The sequence below is a fragment of the Melospiza melodia genome, chromosome 10 (assembly GCF_035770615.1).
Source record: "Melospiza melodia melodia isolate bMelMel2 chromosome 10, bMelMel2.pri, whole genome shotgun sequence".
Classification (NCBI taxonomy): domain Eukaryota; kingdom Metazoa; phylum Chordata; class Aves; order Passeriformes; family Passerellidae; genus Melospiza; species Melospiza melodia.
The window spans coordinates 14,687,597-14,709,211 of NC_086203.1; the positions used below are offsets into that span (position 1 = coordinate 14,687,597).

At 60.6% G+C, this 21,615-nt stretch overlaps 1 protein-coding gene across 1 annotated transcript in view; it reads left to right on the plus strand.

The window, feature by feature from the left end:
- The window catches only part of LOC134422436 (semaphorin-3D-like), a 22,939-nt gene continuing 1,324 nt past the window's right edge, over positions 1–21,615 (plus strand). Inside the window, exons 1-17 of the mRNA XM_063164482.1 lie at positions 1–53; positions 11,417–11,620; positions 16,409–16,569; positions 17,236–17,298; positions 17,491–17,610; positions 17,920–18,022; positions 18,122–18,250; positions 18,538–18,683; positions 18,905–19,019; positions 19,127–19,196; positions 19,548–19,692; positions 19,769–19,991; positions 20,110–20,198; positions 20,572–20,613; positions 20,870–21,027; positions 21,234–21,298; positions 21,469–21,599. Of these exons, the coding sequence (XP_063020552.1) occupies positions 11,497–11,620; positions 16,409–16,569; positions 17,236–17,298; positions 17,491–17,610; positions 17,920–18,022; positions 18,122–18,250; positions 18,538–18,683; positions 18,905–19,019; positions 19,127–19,196; positions 19,548–19,692; positions 19,769–19,991; positions 20,110–20,198; positions 20,572–20,613; positions 20,870–21,027; positions 21,234–21,298; positions 21,469–21,599 (1,884 nt within the window). The 5' untranslated portion in view covers positions 1–53; positions 11,417–11,496. The remainder of the gene's footprint in view (positions 54–11,416; positions 11,621–16,408; positions 16,570–17,235; positions 17,299–17,490; positions 17,611–17,919; positions 18,023–18,121; positions 18,251–18,537; positions 18,684–18,904; positions 19,020–19,126; positions 19,197–19,547; positions 19,693–19,768; positions 19,992–20,109; positions 20,199–20,571; positions 20,614–20,869; positions 21,028–21,233; positions 21,299–21,468; positions 21,600–21,615) is intronic.

Consider the following 21,615-nt stretch of genomic DNA (forward strand, 5'->3'; position numbering starts at 1 on the left):
AAGCCGCTGGAGCAGCAGCAGGGTGGGCATCGCCGCTGGGAGCCCGCGGGCCGGTGAGTAACGAGCGATGGGTTCAATGAATTGTCCGGGAGCTCGGGCAGCCCGGGCTGCTCAGCTCCGTGGGAGCTGCCTGGGGCGGCACTGCCGGGGCAGCAGCGCCCGGGGCTCCCTGCTTGCCCTGTCATCTGTGTTTTACAGCTTCGTGCAGGGTAACTCACGAGTGACCGGGCTTATCCCAGCCCCTGCCGCTCTGCTTCCCCAGCATGGCATGGAAAGTTCTACCAGTCCTTATGGAATCATGGAATGGGTTGAGTTGGAAGGGACCCTAAAGATCGCTTTGCTCTGATCCCCTGATCTTCTATGTTTATTGTGTCTTTTAATGCTGAAACTTGGGTCCCGGGAGGTTTTGTGCTTTTTTACTACACTGAAGCTGTTTTCTAGGGTTTCTCAGCTTCAATGCTCTGCTTTGTTGCTGAGGTTTAACAGCCCAAAACCCACACTGGGCTAATTGTCACTAGCCCATGCTGGGGGCTTTCCCACTGCTCGGAGATAACTTTGTCAGATTTCTCCTTCCTCACCAGATAAAAATCAATCATTTGCCTCCAAAACGGTTGTGTCGTTCTTGATGTAAGGAGAAGAAAAAACCAGCCTCCCTAATCAGTGAGGGAATTGTCCTCTTCTTGGGCTTTATAAAATCTGTTGGGACAGGGAAAGTGTGTTCCTTCAACCCCCTCTGCAACGCCTCAGCTCTCAGAAACTCGGGTCAATGATACAGCAGGCAGAAAAGAAACAGAGCCCGAGAAATGCTGAGTGCTTTCCAAAGGAGTCCCTTAACTAATGATCCCTCTGCTTGGAAGCATCACAGATCTTGGGGATGGATGGCCAGGAGTTGGGGGCCTTGCATGCCTGAGTGTCCTGAGAGTGATGGGTGGGTTTTGGTGTGAGGGGATGATGCTCAGGGTGAGGGAGGAAGGAGAAGGCTGAATGGGCTGTTTATGCCCAGAAACAAATAGCAAAACACTGGAAGAACTTAAATTAAGACAAAGAGGGTAATTTCTTTCTTTCTATCCTTGAAATAAGACCACCCTTGGCATGAATCACAGCTCCTGAGTGCGTGGCATCCCTAGAAGGCAGCCAGGCCATGGGATGCCCTGCCCACTGGGAATCAGCTCCAGTGAGCCTGCCCTTAGTCAAGGACTTTATTGCCTTTAAGGAACCACTGCTTTGACCCAGCTGCTGAGCGCTGTCAGGGAAATACTGCTGCACTGGAAAGCAGCATTTTCCTGCAGCCATGTGCCCAGGGAAGGGGGAAGAGCTGCAGGAGCTGTGGCCCCAGCGCTGTCCCGCACACATGCCGGCCATGGGGAGCCTTCTCCCGGCCAAGTGGAGCGTGTCCCGGCTCTCTGCCGGCCACTCCTCGCTCTGCCTTCAAAGGGAGGGGTCAGGCAGCCCTGCCGGGTCACTGGCTCCACACGATGGGCTGCTGGAACAGACAGCTTGCTCCTGCTGAGTTAACGCCATTGAAAGCGACAGAGACACAAACACCCCGGTGATTAATGAGCCGGGGATGGGGAAGTCAACCCGAAAGCCAGGGCAGAGATATCAGCCCTATAAGAAATATGGGAAGAATTCACCCCTAATCTAATCTCGCTGAATTCCACAAGCGTGTAAGACAGGGATCATTTGCTGCAGTTCCTTAGGTTGAGAATTAAACAGGAAACCCCCAAGGATGTGAGATGTTCTCCCAAATACCATCATGCTGTGCACGGAGGCTGGAGAGCAGCTGCCACAGCCTGAGCCGTCTCATCTGGCTGGACAAGGTGATGCCAGGCTGTGGTGGTGCCAGCAGCAGCAGCCAGCAGCACCCAGCTCAGGGCAGGGAGGGGGAGCCCAGTCTGGGCTCCTTGGCAGCTCTTGCCCTTTGCCAGCAGGGCTGGGTTCCAGATGGGTTCCTGCTGCCTGGCTCTCTGCTGTGCTCCTGTGGCACCCTCTCAGGGGCTGTTTACTGCAGGCATGAAGATTTATTGTAAATTTTGGCTCCCGGACTTGGAGCTGCCTCTTCCTCCAAGTTTGGTCTCTCCCCACTCGGTCTGGGATTACAGAGAGAGGCGGCTCAGACAGCACAGGGCAATTGGATCCCTACAGGCCTCACATGGTTACAAACCACAGAGGTCAGTCAGCTGAGTCACCTCCTGGCCTGGGGGGCAGCCAGGAATGGCCTTTGGATGGGGAATGGGGGGACACACCCAGCCTCACCTGCCCTTTTTGAGGAGCCCCCCATTTGGGTATGATCAGATCAGGGATTGTGCTCCCCACTGCTTGGAGCAGGGAGCAAAGAGGGGAGTGGGAACAGGGAGAGAGGATGAAAACAGTGTGACCTGCCCTGGGTCTCCATCCTTGGTCCTCTGGTCCTCACAAACCACCTGATGCCTCCCTGCTCCTGCCCTGCTCACAGGAGCTGGCTGTACCCTCTCCACAACATTTTACCTGGGGAAACAGAAGCACAGGATGGTTAAGGACCTGTGTAAGTGACAGGGCTGGATTCACAGCACAGAGCACCCAGCCATTCTCCCTCCCTAAAGACTAGATTATCCCAAAACCCAGCCATAAAGCCCCAGCACCTCCTTGCAGGTAGATGCCATGAGTGGCAGAGGTTCTGTGGTACCCAGAAGAGAGCACTCTATTCTCCTGGCAGAGATAAACCTTTATTACTCCCCTGTGTAGTCACTGTAGGATATTTGGGCTCTGCCACCTCCCTGCTCCATGTACCCCTGTTCTCCCCAGCTCCACTGTACCTGCAGGGATGCCACATGTGTGCTCCAGACCAGCACAACCCTCTCCAACATCAGCGTGGCATGACATGAGCACAACTGCTGCCAGCATCAGCCCCCATTGGCTTGGGAGCCTGCCCAGGGTCTGGTTTCCCTGGAAGGACACTGTTCACAGGCACTCAGCTGTGTGGGGTCATTGTTCTGCTCTCGTGTGCTGGCGAGCTGCCACTTATTGTGTGCAGGAACTCCCCTGCTTCTCCCACCGTCAGATCCAGGTTTATTTCCCCCTTGTCTAGGAGGAGACCACTGATGTCAGCTAGCCTGGCCTGAGCTCTTTGCAGTGTGAAAAGGGAAACAAGGGCTTTCAGTTTCAATCTGTGCCTTGCTTGTGCTCTGAGGAGGAGCTGGCGTTCCCACAGTGTGTGCTCCCAGCAGTGACAGTGACAGCTCTGCCACCGTGTGCCAAAGCCACGTGCATGGAGTCAGGCTCAGTGCTGAGCTGCCCTGGGCTCTGGGAGGATGAGCTGCTCTTTGGGGGAAGATGAGACACCTGGCGTCAGTCCCTGCCCTGCTGTGCTTCCCATTTGGCCATGAGCAGGTCCCTTAGTCCATCTGTGCCTCAGCCCCACGCCAGGGTAATGACCCCACGGTGGCCTTCCATGGTGGAGCCATCATGGTGCAGATGAGTCCGTGGGGGCAGAGAGGCCTTCAGGCGAGGTCAGGGTTGGGCAGGAGGACACGGCACAGGGTGCTGTCTGCTCCTGACCCTCTGGAGACACAGGAGCCGTGCAGGGAGGGGGCGCCCCACTGGTGTCCATGCTCTGGGCTGGCTTCTCCGTGTTTGCAGGGCAGGGAAATGACAAAAAAAGGGAAATGACAAAAAAATGACAAAAGCAGGGGAGCCATGTGCTTTGGGGCATCCTGCTGCCCCTGTTCCCCCAGAGCGGGGCTGTGACATTGTGACACCAGCCCAGCCCCCGGCCTGTCCCAGCCCCGCCAGCCACTGCCCCTCCAGCTCCGCCCGGAGCCCACCCGGCCTCTCCAGGGCAGAGACACCGAGCAGCTGCCCGGGGGAACGGCCCGGTGTCCATCGCAGCTCCCTGCTGGTCCCCGATCCTGGGAAATACCCGGCACGGGAGCCGCAGCCCTGGGACAGGCAGCTCCCGGGGCCGCTGCCGAGGTGCTGGGGGGATGGCAGGGATGGCAGCAGTGCCTCGGGAGCCCTTAGAGCCTGTCCCAGCTCCCGGGGAATGGCAGGGATGGCAGGGATACCCCGGGAGCCCTTAGAGCCTGTCCCAGCTCCCAGGGGGGAATGGCAGGGATGGCAGGGATGGCAGGGATGCCCCGGGATGCCCCGGGAGCCCTTAGAGCCAGTCCCAGCTCCCGGGGAATGGCAGGGCTGGCAGGGATGGCAGGGATGGCAGGGATGCCCCGGGAGCCACCAGCTCCCGTCCCCGCTGCCGGGGCGCGCTGCTCCGCGGGGCTCCGAGGGCCCTCAGCCGGCAATCCAGGCTGGAATTCCCGGGGAGCCCGGCCAAGAGGCTCTGAGAAGAAGCAGATAACAGGTCAGGCACCTCCATCCTCATTAAAATACTTTCTCCGGCGGAGCCCCCCACGCCTGCCCAGCCTGTTCCAATTAGCGCAGCGCCGGGAGCGGCGCTCCCGCTGATGAAAACAAAACACGGCCGGGCTTGAAAGCGCCGGGGGAGGCCCAGCTGGGACAGGGTGGCCCCGGGACTGTCACTGGCAGCCGTGTCGCTGGCTGGCAGTGGTGAAGGGCTCATGAGCCGGGTCACCGGGCAGCAGAGCAGGTGTTTCATGGCAGCTTCTGCCCGGAACGGGGAGATGTGGCCAACCTAAAAGCTCTCTGAGTGGTGCTGAGCATCCCTGTCCAATGGGTTTGGAGGTAGGAAGAAATAATCCCAACGTGAATGAAGGATTGGAGGTGGGAAGTAATAATCCAAACACGAATGAAGGTTTGGAGGTGGGAAGCAATAATCCCAAAGTGAATGAAGGTTTGGAGGTGGGAAGCAATAATCCCAAGGTGAATGAAGGTTTGGAGGTGGGAAGCAATAATCCCAAGGTGAATGAAGGTTTGGAGGTGGGAAGCAATAATCCCAAGGTGAATGAAGGTTTGGAGGTGGGAAGCAATAATACCGAGGTGAATGAAGGAAATCAATGCTGCAGATCCTGTGGGCTTGCTGCAGAAAGCCTTGGCACCTTCAAGAAGCAATCAGTGCTGTCCTGGGAGTGCTGGGACGGGCTGCACCCTGCCCAGGGAACAGGAATTCTTTCCCCAAGGCCAGCTCTCCCTGGAGACACCCCGGGGATGGAGCTGTCCCTCCCAGCCCTTGGGTCTCTGCTGGAATCCTTTGCAGGGCTCCCACAAGGACCCAGCCAAGCCCACCCCTCTTTCCCAGAGGCCAGCAAGGGGCAGCAGCCCTGGCACTGGGTTCCAGCTGGTGCCCCAGCGCTGCTGAGCTCTGTGTTGGAGCCCCAGGGGTCACCCATGGAAGTTTTACAGGCAGTCCATGGCAAGGAGCACGGGCAGAGCTGCCCCTTGCTGCAGTCCCTCCTGATCCCTGGCCTTGGAGCCCCTGCCAGCTCTGAGCACGTGTGGGATCCACCCAGGCTGAGCCTGGAAAATCTGAAGCCCAGAGAACAACCCCAGTGTGGGGCAGGGCCCCCGAGGCTCCCAGGGCTGTGCTGGGGGTCAGGCCATGTGGCAGACAGGTGGCAAGGGGGGGGTTCAGCACTGGGGTATAAATGGCTCTGAGGAATTCAGGGCTGCCCCTGGGGACCCCCGAGCCTTTGAGAACCTGGCCTGGCAGCTCAGCAGGCAGGCACAGCCTCTTCTCTGCCTTCCTTGGGTACTTGACACAGCATTAAACATGGCAAGCCCCCTCCAATGAAGTGTCTCTTCTGAGGAGAGACTGCAGGAGTTGCCCTGTTTAGTCTGGGGGAGAGAAGGCTGAGAGGGAATCTCATTAGTGCAAATAAATATCTCAGAGGTGGGTGCCAAGAGGATGGTGCCAGACTCTCCTCAGTGGTGCTCAGCAGCAGGATGAGGAGTAATGGCCATGAAGCAAACACAAAATTTTCACCTCAGCACGAGGAATAATTTTATGTTGAGGGTAGCAGAGAACTGGAACAGCTCCCCAGGGGTGTTGTGGAGTTTCCCTCTCTGGAGACATTTCAAACCTACCAGGACTCATTCCTGTGTAACTTGGTCTAGGTGACCCTGCCTTGACGGGGGGGGTGGACTGGATGATCTCCAACCCCTATAATTCTGTTATTCTGTGAAGGAAATTTAAGCTTCTCAATTGCACTAGGAGGCAAATTGGGAATTTAGTATGCCGAGTCAGCCCAGAGTTAATACACCAAGTTAACCCACACTTGTCCCTCCTCCCTCTGTCCATGGAGGACCCAATCCTCTGGGAATTTGCCACTTCCCACTGGTGTCCCAGTGTGGTTTGCCCGCTCCAGAGCCCTGTGGCACTGCTCTGTGCTGGGAGCTGCCTGTGCTCTGGCAGTGTTTCAGGTGAGAGCAGACCTGCAAGGGGCAATAAATGCTGTGACTCCATTCAGCCTTCTCTGCACATTGGACTTGCTGCCCCCCTGGGGCTGGGTGCCCTTGGGGTAAATTAGGAGGAGGAACAGTGGATGTCCCATTCAAGCAGCACATTCAGGAACATCTAAAAGTCCTGCAGGGGCTGGGAGCAGGGGCTGGTCCAGCCCTTCACTGTGCCTGTCACTGTGCCCTGAGAGCAGCCCACTGTTGGGCCACCTTCCCAGCCAGATGCCCAAGAGCCAGCCCAGGTCAGGCTTCACCTCTCAGCAGCAAGGGAAAGGTGGGGACTGAGCCAGCAGCGTCTCAAGAAAGGGATTAGCAGGATGTTAAGGGAAGCCAGCTCTTTATCCCTTCATAAACAGTTATTAATACCCTGGCCAGCCTCAGGCTTGGCAATTCCCCACTTGCTTTCAGAGGATGTGGTCCCAACTGGAGCGTGCCTGCAGCTGCTGTAACCTCAGGGAGACAAGCACTGTGCTGTGCTCTTGCTCTGGGTGTCACCACAGACATTCAGGTCCCTCTGATAACACCCAGAGCCCCGGGCTCTCACCCAGTGCCCGCGGGCAGGGAGCCCCCTGGCTGGCAGGGGTGGCATCCCGAGGGTCTGCAGCGTGCCAGTGGCAGCTGGGGGCCTTCCTCCCCACCCGTGGTGCTTGGCACGCTCCAGCAGGGCTGTCTGGCAAGGCAGGGAGGTCTGGGGCTCACTGCAGCCAGGGGACAGCAGTGGGGGATGCCCCGGCTGGACGGGACCCTGCTGGCTCCTGGCTGTGATGGCAGAGACGGGGCTGAACCTGGAGCAGCCTCAGCCTTCTGCTGCTGCCCAGCAGCCCCTTATCCAAACCCTCCAAATTCTCCTCCCTTCGTCTCTGCAGATCTGTGTGTGACCTCGTTGCTGAAGGTTTCACTGGGACTCCAATGCTCCCCAGGGCACGCCGTGGTGTCCCAGCGCCACCCAAGCTCTGGCACTTGGTTTGTGGTCCCATCTTTGATGTCACAGAGCGGGACCGTCACGTCCTGCTCCCACAAATCACTCAGCAGCACGGGCTCCCTCCGGGATTGGCGCTGCCCCAGCCTGGCAGCTCGGGGGAGGCAGGGAGGGCTCGCCATGTGTCTTTGTCCTTCCGCCGGAGAAATGGACAGCTGCCTCTCGCTGCAGCTGCCGGGGCATCCATCATCCCGCGGGGGCCGGGGAGGGACGGGCACGGCCCGGGCTGAGCAGGGAGGGGCAGGCTGTGCTCAGCGACAGCTGCGGGCAGGGGCTCACCAAGGCTGTGCCCGCTCCCCTCACACCCGGCATTGCCAGGGCAGGAGCTCGGGCACCCCCGGCTGAGCCCAGCCGTGCGCGGGACGGGCACCCGGGCCGAGTGCTCTGCACCTCCTGCCCTGGCTGTGCCCTCGGTTCCCTTGCCAGGCTGTGACTCCTTGGTCCCGGCTCCCAAAGCGGCAGAGAGGGAATCACCCTCACCAGGGCTTGTGCTGGGAGAGGCAGGACAGCCTCAGGAGCCTGGGAGCCAGGGCTTGGGTGCTTGGGATCCTTGGGAAGCACCAGCCCCATGGAGGGGTCTGGGCCCCCTGAGGCTCCCCCCTCTCAGGGCGCTTCTGTTCCCCGGTGGGGACGATCCCTGTGGACGGATGCTGACCGGGATGCGGTGCCTCTCCTCGCCCCGTTCCTTTCCCCCGAGGTTCCCCAGCTGTTGGGAGCCGCATTTCGCCCCCTGGCCCTGCCGTGTAAGCGGAGAAGGCGGCGAGCAGGCTGCGAGCGCGCCGGGGATTATCGGGACACAATCGGGGCTGTGACACCAGCGAGCACATGGCAGCGCCGCTGCCGCTGCTGCGGGAGCTCAGCTCGGCATGTCTCCCTCTCACAGATAATCTACAGCCTGATAAACCCGCTGCCAGCGCCCTTCCCCCGCCGAAATTTGGGCTGCTTTAAGCTATTCACGGCATTGCAACACAAAGGGGCTGTCAGGAGGAAATTGGTGCTGCCGCGGATAAACGATTCCCTCCTGTACCCGTCTCAAACAGAGGGGATTTGTCTTTTCTCCGGGCTGCTCACGCTCTGGCAAGGCTTTCCAGGGGATTTTGTGTGACAGCCCAGAACCACGGACCTGCTGGACTTCTGTTCTGCGCAGAACTCACTGCAGCCTTACAGTAATTAAAGGGAGATCATAAAAATGAGGGAGTGACTTTCTACACAGCCAGATAGTGCTAAGGGGGAAATGGTTTCCAACTAAAAGAGGAGAGATTTAGACTAGATGTCAAGAAAAATTCTTTACAGTGAAGGTGGTAAGGCCCTGGCATGGGCTGCCCAGAGATGGAGTGGATGCCCCATTCCTGGAAGTGTTCACAGCCAGGCTGGATGGGCTCAGAGCAGCCTGACCCAGCGGGTGGCATCCCTGCCTGTGACCATCGGGAACAAGATGATCTTGAAGGTCACTTCCAACCCAAACCATTCTGTGATTCTGTCCCTTCTGCAGATCTCCAGGAGAAGGGGAAGGAGGGAGGGAGGGCACAGGGAAGCCACTGGGACCAGGGCACCTGGTGGACTGCTGGCAGACTCAGCCCAGCACCGTGGTGTCACCATCTGTGCCACCCATGCCTGGCACTCCTGGTCACTGCCAGCCCCCCAACAAGGCTCTGCCATCCCCCGAGTCCTCCCCTGTGTGTCCTGTGGTGCCTGGAGTATGAAATGTCAGCCCCTGCCTCCCCTTCTCTAGCAGCCCACCCTCACCAGCACTTCCCTCCCCAAACTGAGATGGAAAGAGTTGCAGCTCTGGACAGTTGATTATTTAAAGCTGTCGGGAGTGTTTAATTTAACCCTGGATTCATCATTCCCAGCTTGTTTCCATCCTCCAGGCACCCGAGCTCCCCCTCTCTGTGTAAACTCTGCGAGCCCTTTCCCTCCAGCTGATCTGTTTCCCGGTGTCCCTGCACTGCCTGGCACAGCCAGGGATGTCCTTGTGCCAAGGGACAAGGGGGCAGTGCCAGGATTTGAGCCAGGTGTCAGGGGGTGAATGTGCCTCACCACAGCCTGGGCACGATGGGAGGGAGCCCCTAAATGCCCGTGGAGGGATGACACCCATGGGAAGTGTTTCTTACTGGAGATTATCCTCTGGCAGGTTTTAAATTTCCTTACCTGCTGCAAAACCCTTGCTCCCCTACGCCTGTGCCCAGCTCTGCCAGGGCTCTGGGACCCTCCTGGGCATGGCTGTGGCTCCTGCTGCTATCAGCCCTGCTTCTGGCATTCCCAGGGCAGGAGATGGAGCTCTGGTATAGCTGAGCTGCACAGGGGAGTGCATGCCTGGCCCTAAATTCACCGTGTGTGAACGTGTCCTGAGGGAGGAGCAGTGCCCTGCCTGCCATCCGCAGAATCCCAGCCTGCCCTGGCATCCCCTGGCTCGTGAAAGGTTCCTCCAAGTCTGCCTTAGCCCAAAGTCAGGCCTAGCACAGACCCAGCTCCATTTATAGAACCCTTCAATTAGAGGACAGCATTTTCCCCAGTCCTGCAGCAACACAACACACTTTGGCAAAGGAAAAAAAAAAAACCCTGTGAATGGCAGCCCCATCCTCGTGGTGACCCTGGGGCAGCAGTGCTGGCTCAGGGCACGGCTGGGAGTGCCCAGGGTGGCTCTGGGGGCACTGCAGGTGCTGGGCAAGGGAAGGGCTGAGATGCAGCTTGTCACTGCTGCCTGCTGGGGACGTTTGTGGCAGCAAGGGCAGCACTGCCTGTGAATCCCCATGAGGCTGATGGGTTCCTACCCCACCTCTCCACAACCCAGGAGCAGATTGTGCCTGGCCAAACCCATCATGCTTATGGGGTGGCTTTTGTCCCCTCCCTAGGCAATGGTTGATGTGGAAACGTGCCCAGGAAGGGCTGGCTGGGTGGAGAGAGCTGTCCCAAACTAAAGAGAGACAGAGCACAGCACAGCCACCACCCTGAGGTCACATCCATGTCCCATTGTGGTGCCAGGTGTCCTGTACAGGGGAAGGACCTGGAGCAACAGCAGGTTGTGCTGAGCAGAGACAGATCCAGGCAGCAGTGAAGGCAGGGAAGGGGCAAGAAAGGAGCTGCATCCAGCCCAACCACAGTTTGCTGCTGAGAGGGAGAGAAAGCCCAAAACCTCCTCCCTAGGCAGAGCTGAGCACTCCTCCTTGTGCAAGGCAGTGGAAAGTCTTGGCTCCACCATCCCTTCCACATCCCATTGCTGGGATGGCAGGAATCCCCTGCTGCTTGTGCCAAGAGCCTCTGGCCAGGGATGAGCCAAAAAGCTCATTTTAAATCTTTCAGTCATGGGACTGGAAGAAGTTAATTTGCAGCAAGAGGGGGAGTTAGTCAGAGCTGCCATGTAGGGACCAGGTTTTTATTAAGTGGAGAAAAAGCCTCTAAGTAGCCTGGATTAAGTGGTTAGAGCTGGCAGGCCAGCCCTGCTCCTGGCAGGGGCTGTGGGAGCTGCTGTGGGAGGCTGTGAACCCCTGCACCCTCCAAAGGGGGGTATTAAAGAGGGGGTGTTGAAGGATGTGAACCCCTGCACCCTCCAAATGGGGGTATGTGTTACCAACCCTCAGGACCCTGGAGCCAGCGGATGCTGGTGGCCTCAGAGAGCTCCTGTGGTGACAAGGAATTTCAGAGATCCTGGCCAGAGATGTGCCACGCACACACAGAGCCACGGATGACATTGGGAGATCACAGAAATGGCATTTATGGGTGGTGCTCCAAAACATGAATTCCCCTTTGAGTGAAAGGGATGAGGTTTAACCCCAAGCTGAGAACAGATGAGTGTGAGGGATCCTTCAGCAGGCCCTGCCAAGCACCGGAGCCTGAGCAGAGACTGAGCAGAGGATGCCCAAGCTCTGAGAGCCCATTGGAAGGTTGGAGGCTCTCCCAGGTTCCACACAACGTGGGCACGCTGGCACCACCCCGCGCACCTCCCCTGGGCAGGCTGGAACAGCTGCCCTGTGAACTCCCTGGGCATGGGATGTGCTGGAGCCCCCAGGGGGTGGAAGGTGGGAGGGTGCCAGCCACAGCTGCCTGCCCAGTGCCCACAGCTGCAGCCTCTCCCTTCTCTGTTTGCAGCTGGCATTGGCGGTGGCATCTCAGCGCTGGAGCATGGTGCTGTGAGGACGGGCAGACCCTGCCCAGTGCCCTGTGCCAGCATGAGGGCTGCCCCTGGCCACTGGCTGTCCCTGGCCACACTCCTGCTCTGCCTCCTCCTGCAGCAGCTGGGCAGCAGCAGGGCATGGAAGCAGCACGCCCCACGCCTCCGCCTCGCCTACAAAGGTAAGGGGGTCCCTCGGGGTCTGCACCTGCCTGGGAGGGCTGGGGGAGCTGTGTCCTGGGCTGGGGCTGAGCTGGGTACCCTGGGGATGTCCCCTGCCTTCAGCTCGCAGGGACACTGAGCCCTGGGACAGTCTCACCAGCCTCTTCCTCTGCCTCCCACCCCCACAGTCCTACCCCAGTTCAGCCCTCCTGCTTTTGACCCTCCTGTTCTGCCAGGAGAGATTGATCCCCTGTGCAGATCATCTCCCTGCTGCACTTGTCCCTTCCTCCCTGCATCTGGCTCTCTGTTTGCATGATGAGTTCTTCAGGGCAGGCACAGTTTGCTCCTCTCAAGCCTGATGCTTTGGTGACCTGAAGATGCAGCAAGGGCAGACTGACAGGTAGCACAAAACACAGCCCAGAGAAGTGTGGAAAGGGAGCACCTAGAGGGGAATGGCCCAAGCAGCTAGAGCAGAACCCTGCCAGCTTGGCAGCTTCTCACACTGCCATGAATGGGCAGCATGGATGTGGCCAATTGAGCTGCTTTCAGCTTCTCCTGTGTAAAAACCAGCAAGATTCTTTGGAGGATGGCAGCTCAGCACATCCCCAGTGCTGCCCTGGATGTGACCATCGGGAGGGCTGGACCAGCCCCCTCCACACCTGGAGAGGCTTGAGCAGCTTTCCCATGGGCGGGGCACTCCAGGCTCCAGGGCTATTGGAATATGATCCCGGCATCACACTGCAACACAGGGCCATGCTTGGCCCACTCCATCACCCTGACAAGCTGCTCTCCAGGCAGGGACAACCAGCACAGTGAAAGATGCTCCCCTGCAGCAGGGGGATCTCCCATCTCCCAGGGATGCAGGATATCTGTGTGAGGAGATGGCCCTGCTGACAGCCCAGCCCAGAACCAGCTCAGCCCTGCCTTTCCTTGGAGCCAGAGGAGGCAGATGGGGCTGCTGGGGCAGCTGGACAGAAAGGGGACTGCTGACTTCAGAGCCCCCCAGAGTCCCAGGCCAGGCATGCCAAGGGCCCTCTGCCTTGGGCAGGGGCAGGAGAGGAAGCTCCCAGCATCAGGAGGGCTCAGGTTCGAAGTGAACAATGGCTGAAGGGATGTGACTCATGGACAGCACGGGGCAGGTTCAAGGACACAATGCCTTGGGAAGTTTAGGTTTAGAAACCCCTAGGAAAAAATATATAAATAAAAGGAGGGCTTTGAGAGTCCATGCACGGGATCAGCCTTGCCCTCAGATCCCAGCACGGATGGGGGTGGCGGGCAGAGCCTCGGGGGGACACGTAAGCAGGGCCGAGAGAAGGAAATGACAGCAGCGAGGGCCGGGAGAGCACAGGAAGGATGGGGCACAGGCACGGCGCCAGCAGCAGCAGCAGCAGCAGCGGCTCCCGCCCTGCCCAGGGGGTTTAGAACAGCACACGGGGCAGCCGGGGCAGCCTCTCCTTGCCAGGCTGGGCAGCAGGAGAGCACAGCAGCCCTGGCAGCTCCTCCTGAGGGAGCATCCCGGGAGCTGGCACAGGCTCCTCTGGCAGCCTCTGATCTGCGGCCAGGCCGGACTCGGAGCCTGCCACCACTCGGCAAGTGCTCCGGAGCACGGGAGGTCACAGGGCTCTGTTATCACCCCAAGGGCTGCTCCGCACGGCCCTTATCAGCTAACAGCAGTGAGGGGCCATACCCGATTTAGCACCGAGCCTGCCCTGGGCTCCAGGATCTCCTCCGTGGGCTGCTGTGGCTGTGAGGGGGAAGGGGACAGGGCAGCACAGCCGGGCTGTGACCTCAGGAAGCTCCGGGTCACCCTGCACGGGGAAGGCTGTGGCTGAGGGGCAGGAGGAGATGATGGATGGGACAAGGCCATCCATAGTGGTCCCGGCAATAAAGACAAACACCGTGGCCTTGGGAGATAGTGAACACAAAGGAGAGGATGTTTCTCTGGGCTCACCCGTAGATTTGGCCATGGCATGGCTGCTGTAGAGCCCCCCTGGTTCCCTGTCTCCAGCACCAGGTTTGGATCTAATGACCCAAGGGGGAGAAGAGGCTGGGGTTTGTGCAGCAGCTTCCTGGCTCTGGATGCCAGCACTCAATGTCCCTTGTTGAGGGAGCAGAGCCATGGGTCAGGCTCAGACCCTCCTGGTCATTAACCTGCAGGAGGGTGCAAGTGCACGGCAGTGAGTCCTTCCAGGGTTCTCCCACGTACTACAGAGGCAGCAGAGAGGGCTCTTCCAGCACCCTGCCTGACCCTGTCCTCACACAGAGCTGGTGCAGGTCAGACAGTGACCAGCAAGGGACATGCACTGGGACCAGCCTTGTACCCATTCCCCTTAATTACACTCATGTACTGGATGAGCCTTTGCCCTCCCACCCCAATCTCCCTCCCAGAGCCCTGCCTGACATTTCCCCCGGATCAGGCAGGTCCTGGGAGCGTTGGCAGACACAGGAGGGTTGAACGATGCACCCACCCTGTTGGAGACCCAGCAGGGACAATGTCCTGCAGGAAGGGACAGGAATTAGCTGTTAATCTTATTCAGCTGGTGGGAAATGGCTGGGAAGCCATTTCTGCTCCATCCTCTGCCCTGTATCTCTGGCACCCAGAGAGCCCTTGGGCACACGAGAGAAGCAGGGCTGTGTGGTTTTTGTGGCAGCAGGAGGAGAACCAGGAGCTCCCTGATGTGGCTTGGAGCTGCTGCTGGCAGAGGAGGATTTGTGTCCCTGCCATGACGGGAGCTGCCCGGGGCAGGAGAGAGGGAAGCACCGGCCGGGAGCCAGCCTGGCTGCTGGATGTGGGCAGGGACCCGCGCTGCCGGGCCCAGCAGGGAGCAGAGGACATCCGAGCCCGCAGCTCTGGCCTCGCTTCCCCCCTGCCCTGGAAAAGGAGTGGAAGGAAGTGACACAGCCTCCCGGGGCAGCCGGTTCCCTTTGGATGGAGCCGTGCCTGTGCCCACGTCCCAGCACCTGCAGCCGGGGCCGCACGTCCGCCCGTGCTGCATCCCCCCAGCCACGCTGCATCCACCCTGCTACACTGCATCCCCCCAGCCATGCTGCATCCACCCAGCCATGCTGCATCCCCCTGGCTGCACTGCATCCACCCAGCCACACTGCATCCACCCAGCCACACTGCATCCACCTGGCTGCACTGCATCCACCCAGCCACATTGCATCCCCCCAGCCATGCTGCATCCACCCAGCCACACTGCATCCACCTGGCTGCACTGCATCCCCCCAGACATGCTGCATCCCCCAGCCACACTGCATCCACCTGGCTGCACTGCATCCCCCCAGACATGCTGCATCCCCCTGGCTGCACTGCATCCCCCCATCCACACTGCATCCACCTGGATACACTGCATCCACCCAGCCACACTGCATCCCCCCAGCCACACTGCATCCCCCCAGCCACACTGCATCCCCCTGGCTACACTGCATCCACCCAGCTTCCCTGAGCACCTCCTTCCCCTGCTCCTGACACTCTGCTGCACTCCCTCGGGCTTGGGGCAGACTTTCAGCCCGGATCTTACAGGTTTCCCTGAGTTTCCAGCCACATTCCACCTCCATTCAGCCCCCACCCAGTGCAGCCCATCTCCCCCTCCCATTACCCTGCTCTACACCAAAGCCAGGAGCAGCCTCACCAGAGGAGCCAGCCCTCTGTCCCCAGCCACGTCCTGCCCCTTCTAGAGATGGAAGAGATGTGTTATGACTTCTGGAAGCTCCATCTTGATCCCTGGCAGCAGGGCGGGGGCTGGCAGCTGCTGCACTGGGGGGGGCTTGCCCCACAGACCCCTCCCAAACCTGGCACTGCACAGCACGGACCAATACTGGCCCCAGGGATGTTGTTTCCGGAGTTTTAACCAAGACACAACAGCTTATTGTCCTCCTCACACACCCACATGGCCACAACTGTGCCAGAAGGGCTGGAGAGTGGCCCCGGCTGCTGCACGGGAGGAGCTGCATGGGAGGAGCTGCAGCCAGTAGAGCAGAGCCTCTCCCTCTGCCCTGTCTCTGCTCCCAGAGGAGTGCAGTGGCTCAGGACACCCCTGCATCTTTCTCTAAACCAGTCCAAGGCTGGGTTTAGGCTGCACCTCAGGACACAGAGTGGGAAATGTGGGGTGCTGGATTGGAGTGGCACTGGAGGCACAGATGGGGATCTCCCCTGCAAGGGTCAGTCCCAGTAGATCCATCCACCTGCCTGAGCCTGTGCATGAGATAGAGCCCAGCAGCCACTTCACAGACTTAGGGGTGGGTGCAGAAGGTGTTCAGAGCAGGTTGTGTTGGCTCTGTTTCCATCCAGCCTTTCCTTGGAGGGATGCTTTGCCCCAGCAAACAGCAAAAAACCTTTTTTATATAAATTCTCTTGATCTGAAGCCCAGGGAAAACACACCAGGAGTCACAGCAAGTGAGTCACCTCTCTGCTCCATCCTCTGCCCACGGTTTCAGGGTGGCTTTGGGGCTCCAGGAGCTCCTCTGGAAGGCAGGCTGGAAGCTGAGCACTCTGAGCTACCGGGGCTGAACCCCTGTCCTGCGCTGTGCCTGCAAACAGCCCAGCCAGGGCAAGGTCAGAGCAGCTCTGTTCTCTGTAGGAGTGACTTTTTCCCTCAGTTAAGCACATGGAGGAGGCTCCATGATGAGCTCAGGGGCACCAAGGGTGGTGGGTTTTGCCAAGGCAGTGGCACGAATGTCTTGTACCCTTGGAGCAAGGACAGATAACCAGAGCTGCCCCAGAGAGGGGCCATGGGGCCTCTGGCTGCAGATTGTGTCACTCATGGATGGGTTTCTCTTTCTCTCACCTTGTTTGTACTTCTCAGACCTGCTGAAATCCAACAGCTCTCGCCTGCTGCTGGCCTCAGGGGATGGGTTGGATTTCCAAGCCCTCTTGGTGGATGAAGACAGGGCCTGGCTGATGGTGGGAGCAAAAAACCATATCTTCCTTCTCCACCTGGACCATCCCAGCAGAGAGCCTGAGAAGGTCAGTGCTGGGAGGATGGTGGCCCTGGCCAGGCTGGCCTCTTCCTCCCTGGGAACCACTCCTTGTCCCAGCGCCAGGGCGTGGAGGTGGATGTGCTCTGAACTGGGCTGTTCCAACCCCGCCAGGGACACATTTACACCAGGATGTCTCAATCAGTGGGGTCAGCCCGTCCCTGGTGGAGCTGAGCCCTGCTGGGAAGGGCTGGCGCCGGAGGGACAGGGTGGCTTGGCCAGGAGATGTGACCTGGGTGGGCTGCAGGCAGTGCCCAGAGCCCTGTGTCACACCCAGTCCCTGTGCTGCCTCCAGAGCTGCAGCAGTGACTTCACTAATGTCATCCCAAGACATCCTGCTGGCCGGCTGTACCGCCAGAGCCCAACAAAAGAAAATCCCATTAAGGGGCTGCAGCCCAGTGTTCCCACAGGCTGGGATCCAGGAGAGCCTGCCACAGCCTGGGTGGGCCACGGCACGCCCAGCCTCTGTCCCCACGCCAGGTTCACCGGGAGCTGCTTTGGCAGGCTGCCCACTGGGGACTCAGAGGGGGTCAGACCAGTGCCAGAGCAACCCCATGCTCTCCCTGTGCACCTGAGCCTGGCTGAGCCCCTTCCCAGGGCTGCCACGGCAGGCTGAGGGAAGCGGGGCTGCATCCACGGGGTCTTTGTGTTTCAGATTTTCTGGCCAGCCCCCAGGGAGCAGGTCGAGCACTGCCAGCTGGCAGGGAAGAACGTGGAGGTAAGTGGGGCTGGCAGAGATATTAAACAACCCCGTCAGCCCGAAGGGGAGCCTGGGGGTCTGCCTGGAACGGCGCTGTGGAGCCAGCCGGAGCCGGGCCCAGCTGAGCAGCTGCCAGGACAGGCTCTGGCCGGGCTCTGCGCCCCCAGCAGCCAGCACGGCTCAGCCCTGACAAACATCTCCCCTGTGCAGACCGAGTGTGCCAACTTCATCCGCCTCCTGCAGCCCTACAACCAGAGCCACGTGTTCGCCTGCGGCACCGGCTCCTACCAGCCCGTCTGTGCCTTCATCCAGCTGGGAGCCCGGGGCAAGGTGAGGGACCCCTGGACAGACAATCCCTATGGCAGAAGGTGCCAAGGCACCCCTCACCCTGGGAGTAGCGGGAGATGGAGCCCCAGGGCCTCAGGAGTGTGGCCAGCCTGGTGCAGGCCCTGCATTGGCATGGAGAGAGCAGCTCTGGCTTGGGGTGTCAGGGTGTCCCCATGGGCATGGGACCAGGTTCTGGCATCCCCCTGAGGAGCCCACTCATCACAGACACCAACTTCCTTCCCACTCTTTCCCCCAAGTTCTGGCTTGTTCCCAGACCCCCCTGGGCCGACATCTCCCCCTTGGCTCTGGCAGGGTGCCCGGGCTCCCCGCATGCAGCTGGTGACCCACTCCTTGGAATCGGGGCGAGGACGGTGCCCCTACAGCCCCCACGAGCCCTTCACGGGACTCCTCATCGGTAAGAGGGAGGGAGGAGCAGATGGGAGGCTGGGAGGGCACTGCTGGGAATAATCTGTGCTGGATGGTGATGCTTCCCATCCACATCCCCTCCCTGCAGGTGGGGAGCTGTATTCAGGCACCTCCAGTGACTTCATGGGCAGCAGCGCTGCCTTCTTCCGGACCTGGGTGCATGGGGCTGAGCAGAGCTACATCCGCACGGAGCAGAACCAGGACCACTGGCTGCACGGTAGGAGCAGGGGCACCTGTGGGCAATGGGGGCCTCTCCTTCCAGCTGGGGAGAGGCTGGGGCCAGCACTGGGGCCAGAGCTCTGACCTGGGCCCTCTCTCCTTGGGGGGAAGCACTGATGAAGACGCTGGTGGGATCCATGCTCCAGCACATGTTCCACAGCCTGAGCACTGGGAAAGGTGCTGTGTGTCCCCTCAGCACCTCACACTGTTCCCAAGGCTTCAGGGCAGTACCACAGGGTGGGATCAGGGCACAGGGCCACATTGTGCTGCTCCTTTCCCCCTCAGAGCCTGTGTTTGTTGGTGCCTACACCATCCCTGATACCTACAACCCCAATGATGATAAAGTCTACATCTTCTTCCGTGAGACGGCCATGGACGCTGGGCAGTGGGAGCAGCGGCACATCCACGCCAGGGTGGCCAGGGTCTGCAAGGTCAGTTGCCAACACCCTGTGGCCTGTTGTCCCACCAGGTGGGCTTTTAGCCGTTCTGGACCAAGGAGCATCCCAAGCAGAGGAATGTGAGGGTGTCACTGCACACCGGCCACAGGCAGAGAGCTCAGGGCTGGGGGTGTCCCTCTGTGGGAGTGAGGAGGGCACAGCAGTGGAGGAGACTCAGAGAGGCTGGACTGATCCTGGCTCTTTGGTCCTGCCAGAACGATGTTGGAGGGAAGCGCGGCCTCATCAACCGCTGGAGCACGTTCCTGAAGGCCCGCCTGGTGTGCTCCATCCCGGGGCCGCAGGGCACTGAGACCCACTTCGACCAGCTGGGTGAGTGCCCAGCCCTGTAACGCAGCTCCTGCAGGGCTGCTCCCTCCAGCACAGCCCCGGGATGCCCACCTGCATCCTGTGCGTCACCTCCACCCCTCTCTTTGCAGAGGATGTTTTCCTGCTGCGCACCCGCGACCCCCAGAACCCCCTTGTCTTTGGGCTCTTCACGGTCTCCAGGTGAGCAGGGCCCTGTGTGGGACAGTGCAGCCCCCACCATGCTGCCCCCCTCAGAGGGAGCTCTGTGGGGAGAAGGGCAGCACCAGCACCAGCTGGCTGAGGAAGGGCTGATAGCATTTCCCCGCTTTCCCTGCTGCTGGTTCACCACCACATCATTAAACCACAGCTTTGTGGCACAGTCAGTGACCCCCAGGCTGCACGGGCTGTGTCAAAGTCATTCCTGTCACCCTGGGGTGCTGTGCGTGATCCCAGGGCTGCCAGGGACAGCGTGGCCTCGCTCGGGGGGTCGGTGTGCACACAGCTGGTCCCCGTGGGGCAGGGGGACACTGAGAGCCCTGTGTTTCCCCACAGCGGCGTCTTCAGTGGCTCTGCCGTCTGCGTCTACTCCATGGCTGCCGTGAGAGCCGCCTTCAGCGGCCCCTTCGCACACAAGGAGGGATTCGACTACCGCTGGGTGGAATACAAGGGCCGTGTCCCCTACCCCCGCCCCGGCACGGTGAGGGAACGGGGAGCAGCTGGAGGGGGAGAGGGACGGACTGGGCCGGCCCTAATGCAGCCCCTGTGTCACACAGTGCCCCAGCGAGACCTACGACCCCCTCCTGCAGTCCACCAAGGACTTCCCTGACGAGCTGATCAGCTTCATGCGCAGCCACCAGCTGATGTGGGAGCCCGTGTACCCGCAGGGCCGGCAGCCCGTGCTGCTCCGGGTCAATGTGCCCTACCGGCTGCGGCGGCTGCTGGTGCACCGGCTGGACACGGAGAGCCGCGACTACGACGTGCTCTTCCTGGGCACAGGTGGGAGCTCAGCCCGGCCTGGGAGCGCTGCCACCCCGGGCAGCTCGGGTGGCACTCTGGTGCCGCCAGCCCGGGGGGCCCCCAGCCCTGACAGCTCCTCCGCCCGCTGCCCTTACAGATGACGGCAAAGTCCTGAAGGTGGCCCTGGCCGGCGGGGCGAGCCGCAGTCCCGAGGTGATCAGTCTGGAGGAGATCAGCGTCACTAAGGTACGGGCAGCCAGGGTGGCACAGGGGGCTGAAGTGAGAGGATGGGACCACACAGCCTCCCGCGGCCGCCGCACCTCCCTGCGGGCGCTGCAGAAGTCACTGCCGCTCTCAGGGAGGTTCTCACCTCGCTGCTGAGGGCTTCTACCCGCCCTGGGCAGCATGAAAACACCGAGGGGTGCCAGTGGGACTGGAGCCGAGTCATCTTCCAGCTCCCCATCCAGTCCCTGAGGGGGCATGTGTGTTGCACTTTGGAGCTCACACTGAAATGGGAGGGCTGAGCTCAGGTTTGAAAGCAGGGCTGCTGGGCAAGGCTGTCCTGGGGGCACCCAGTAGTGACTGACGTGGCTGCAGCACCCTCTTGTTCCCCCTCCAGGTACCTTCTCCCATCCTGGACATGAAGTTATCACCAAAGCGGGTGAGTGTCCCTTCTGCTTCTCCCTAAAGCAGTCTGGGGACAGGGATAGAGGCCAGCTGATCCCAGCCACTCTGCCGGGTCCCTTGGCCCCAGGGGGCCCACGTTTAGGGAACAGGATCCTGGGCATTGAGGGAACAGCAGGCTCTGTCTCGCTCTCCTACTGTCCCCCAGTGTCTCCACCCCAGCACAGGCAGGGCTCTGCTCCCTGCCAGCCCCAGCCGTGGCTCTGACCGCCCCTGTCCTGCTTCCCGAGTAGCAGGAGCTGTTTGTGAGCAGCACCCATGGGCTGCTCCAGCTCTCCCTGTACCGATGTGAGCTCTACGGCAAAACCTGCACCGACTGCTGCCTGGCCAGGGATCCCTACTGCACCTGGGACAGCAAGACCTGCGCCCCACACCTGCTCACCGAAAAGAGGTGGGTGTGTGCCCGGGCCAGCCCCCTGCATCCCCCTGCAAGGTGATGCTGTTCGGAGCAGGGAAGGGCAAGCGGCAGCCCCGGAGCTTTACCCATCAGCCAGACCCCTACTGCCACTCTGCCTGCCTGCCACCCACCCCTTCCTGCTCCCCCTTTTTGGAGCATTGCCACGGAGGGATCCCACAGCCCTCTCTGCTCTCCCACAGGCGTGCCCGCTGCCAGGACGCGCTGAAAGCTGACCCGCTCAGCCAGTGCCAGGACACGGCAGAGGGTGAGTGCCAGCCCCGGCGGGGGCAGCCAGCTGTGCCCGGGGAGCGCCATGGCGCGCAGGGACTGCGCTGGGAAACCCGTGCCCCCACCGCGGGCTGGCTGTCCGTGCTGCCCTCCCTCCCTCCGGTCCCACAGCCCGCACTCAGGGCACTCACCGCCTCCCCTGGGCAGGGACAGCCGCGGTGGACAAGGTGGTTTTTGGCGTGGAGAAGAACTCGACCTTCCTGGAGTGCCTGGCGCGCTCCCCGCAGATCACGGTGCGCTGGCTGGTGCGGCGCGGCGAGGAGACGGCCCCGAGCGAGGTACGGGGACAGGGCG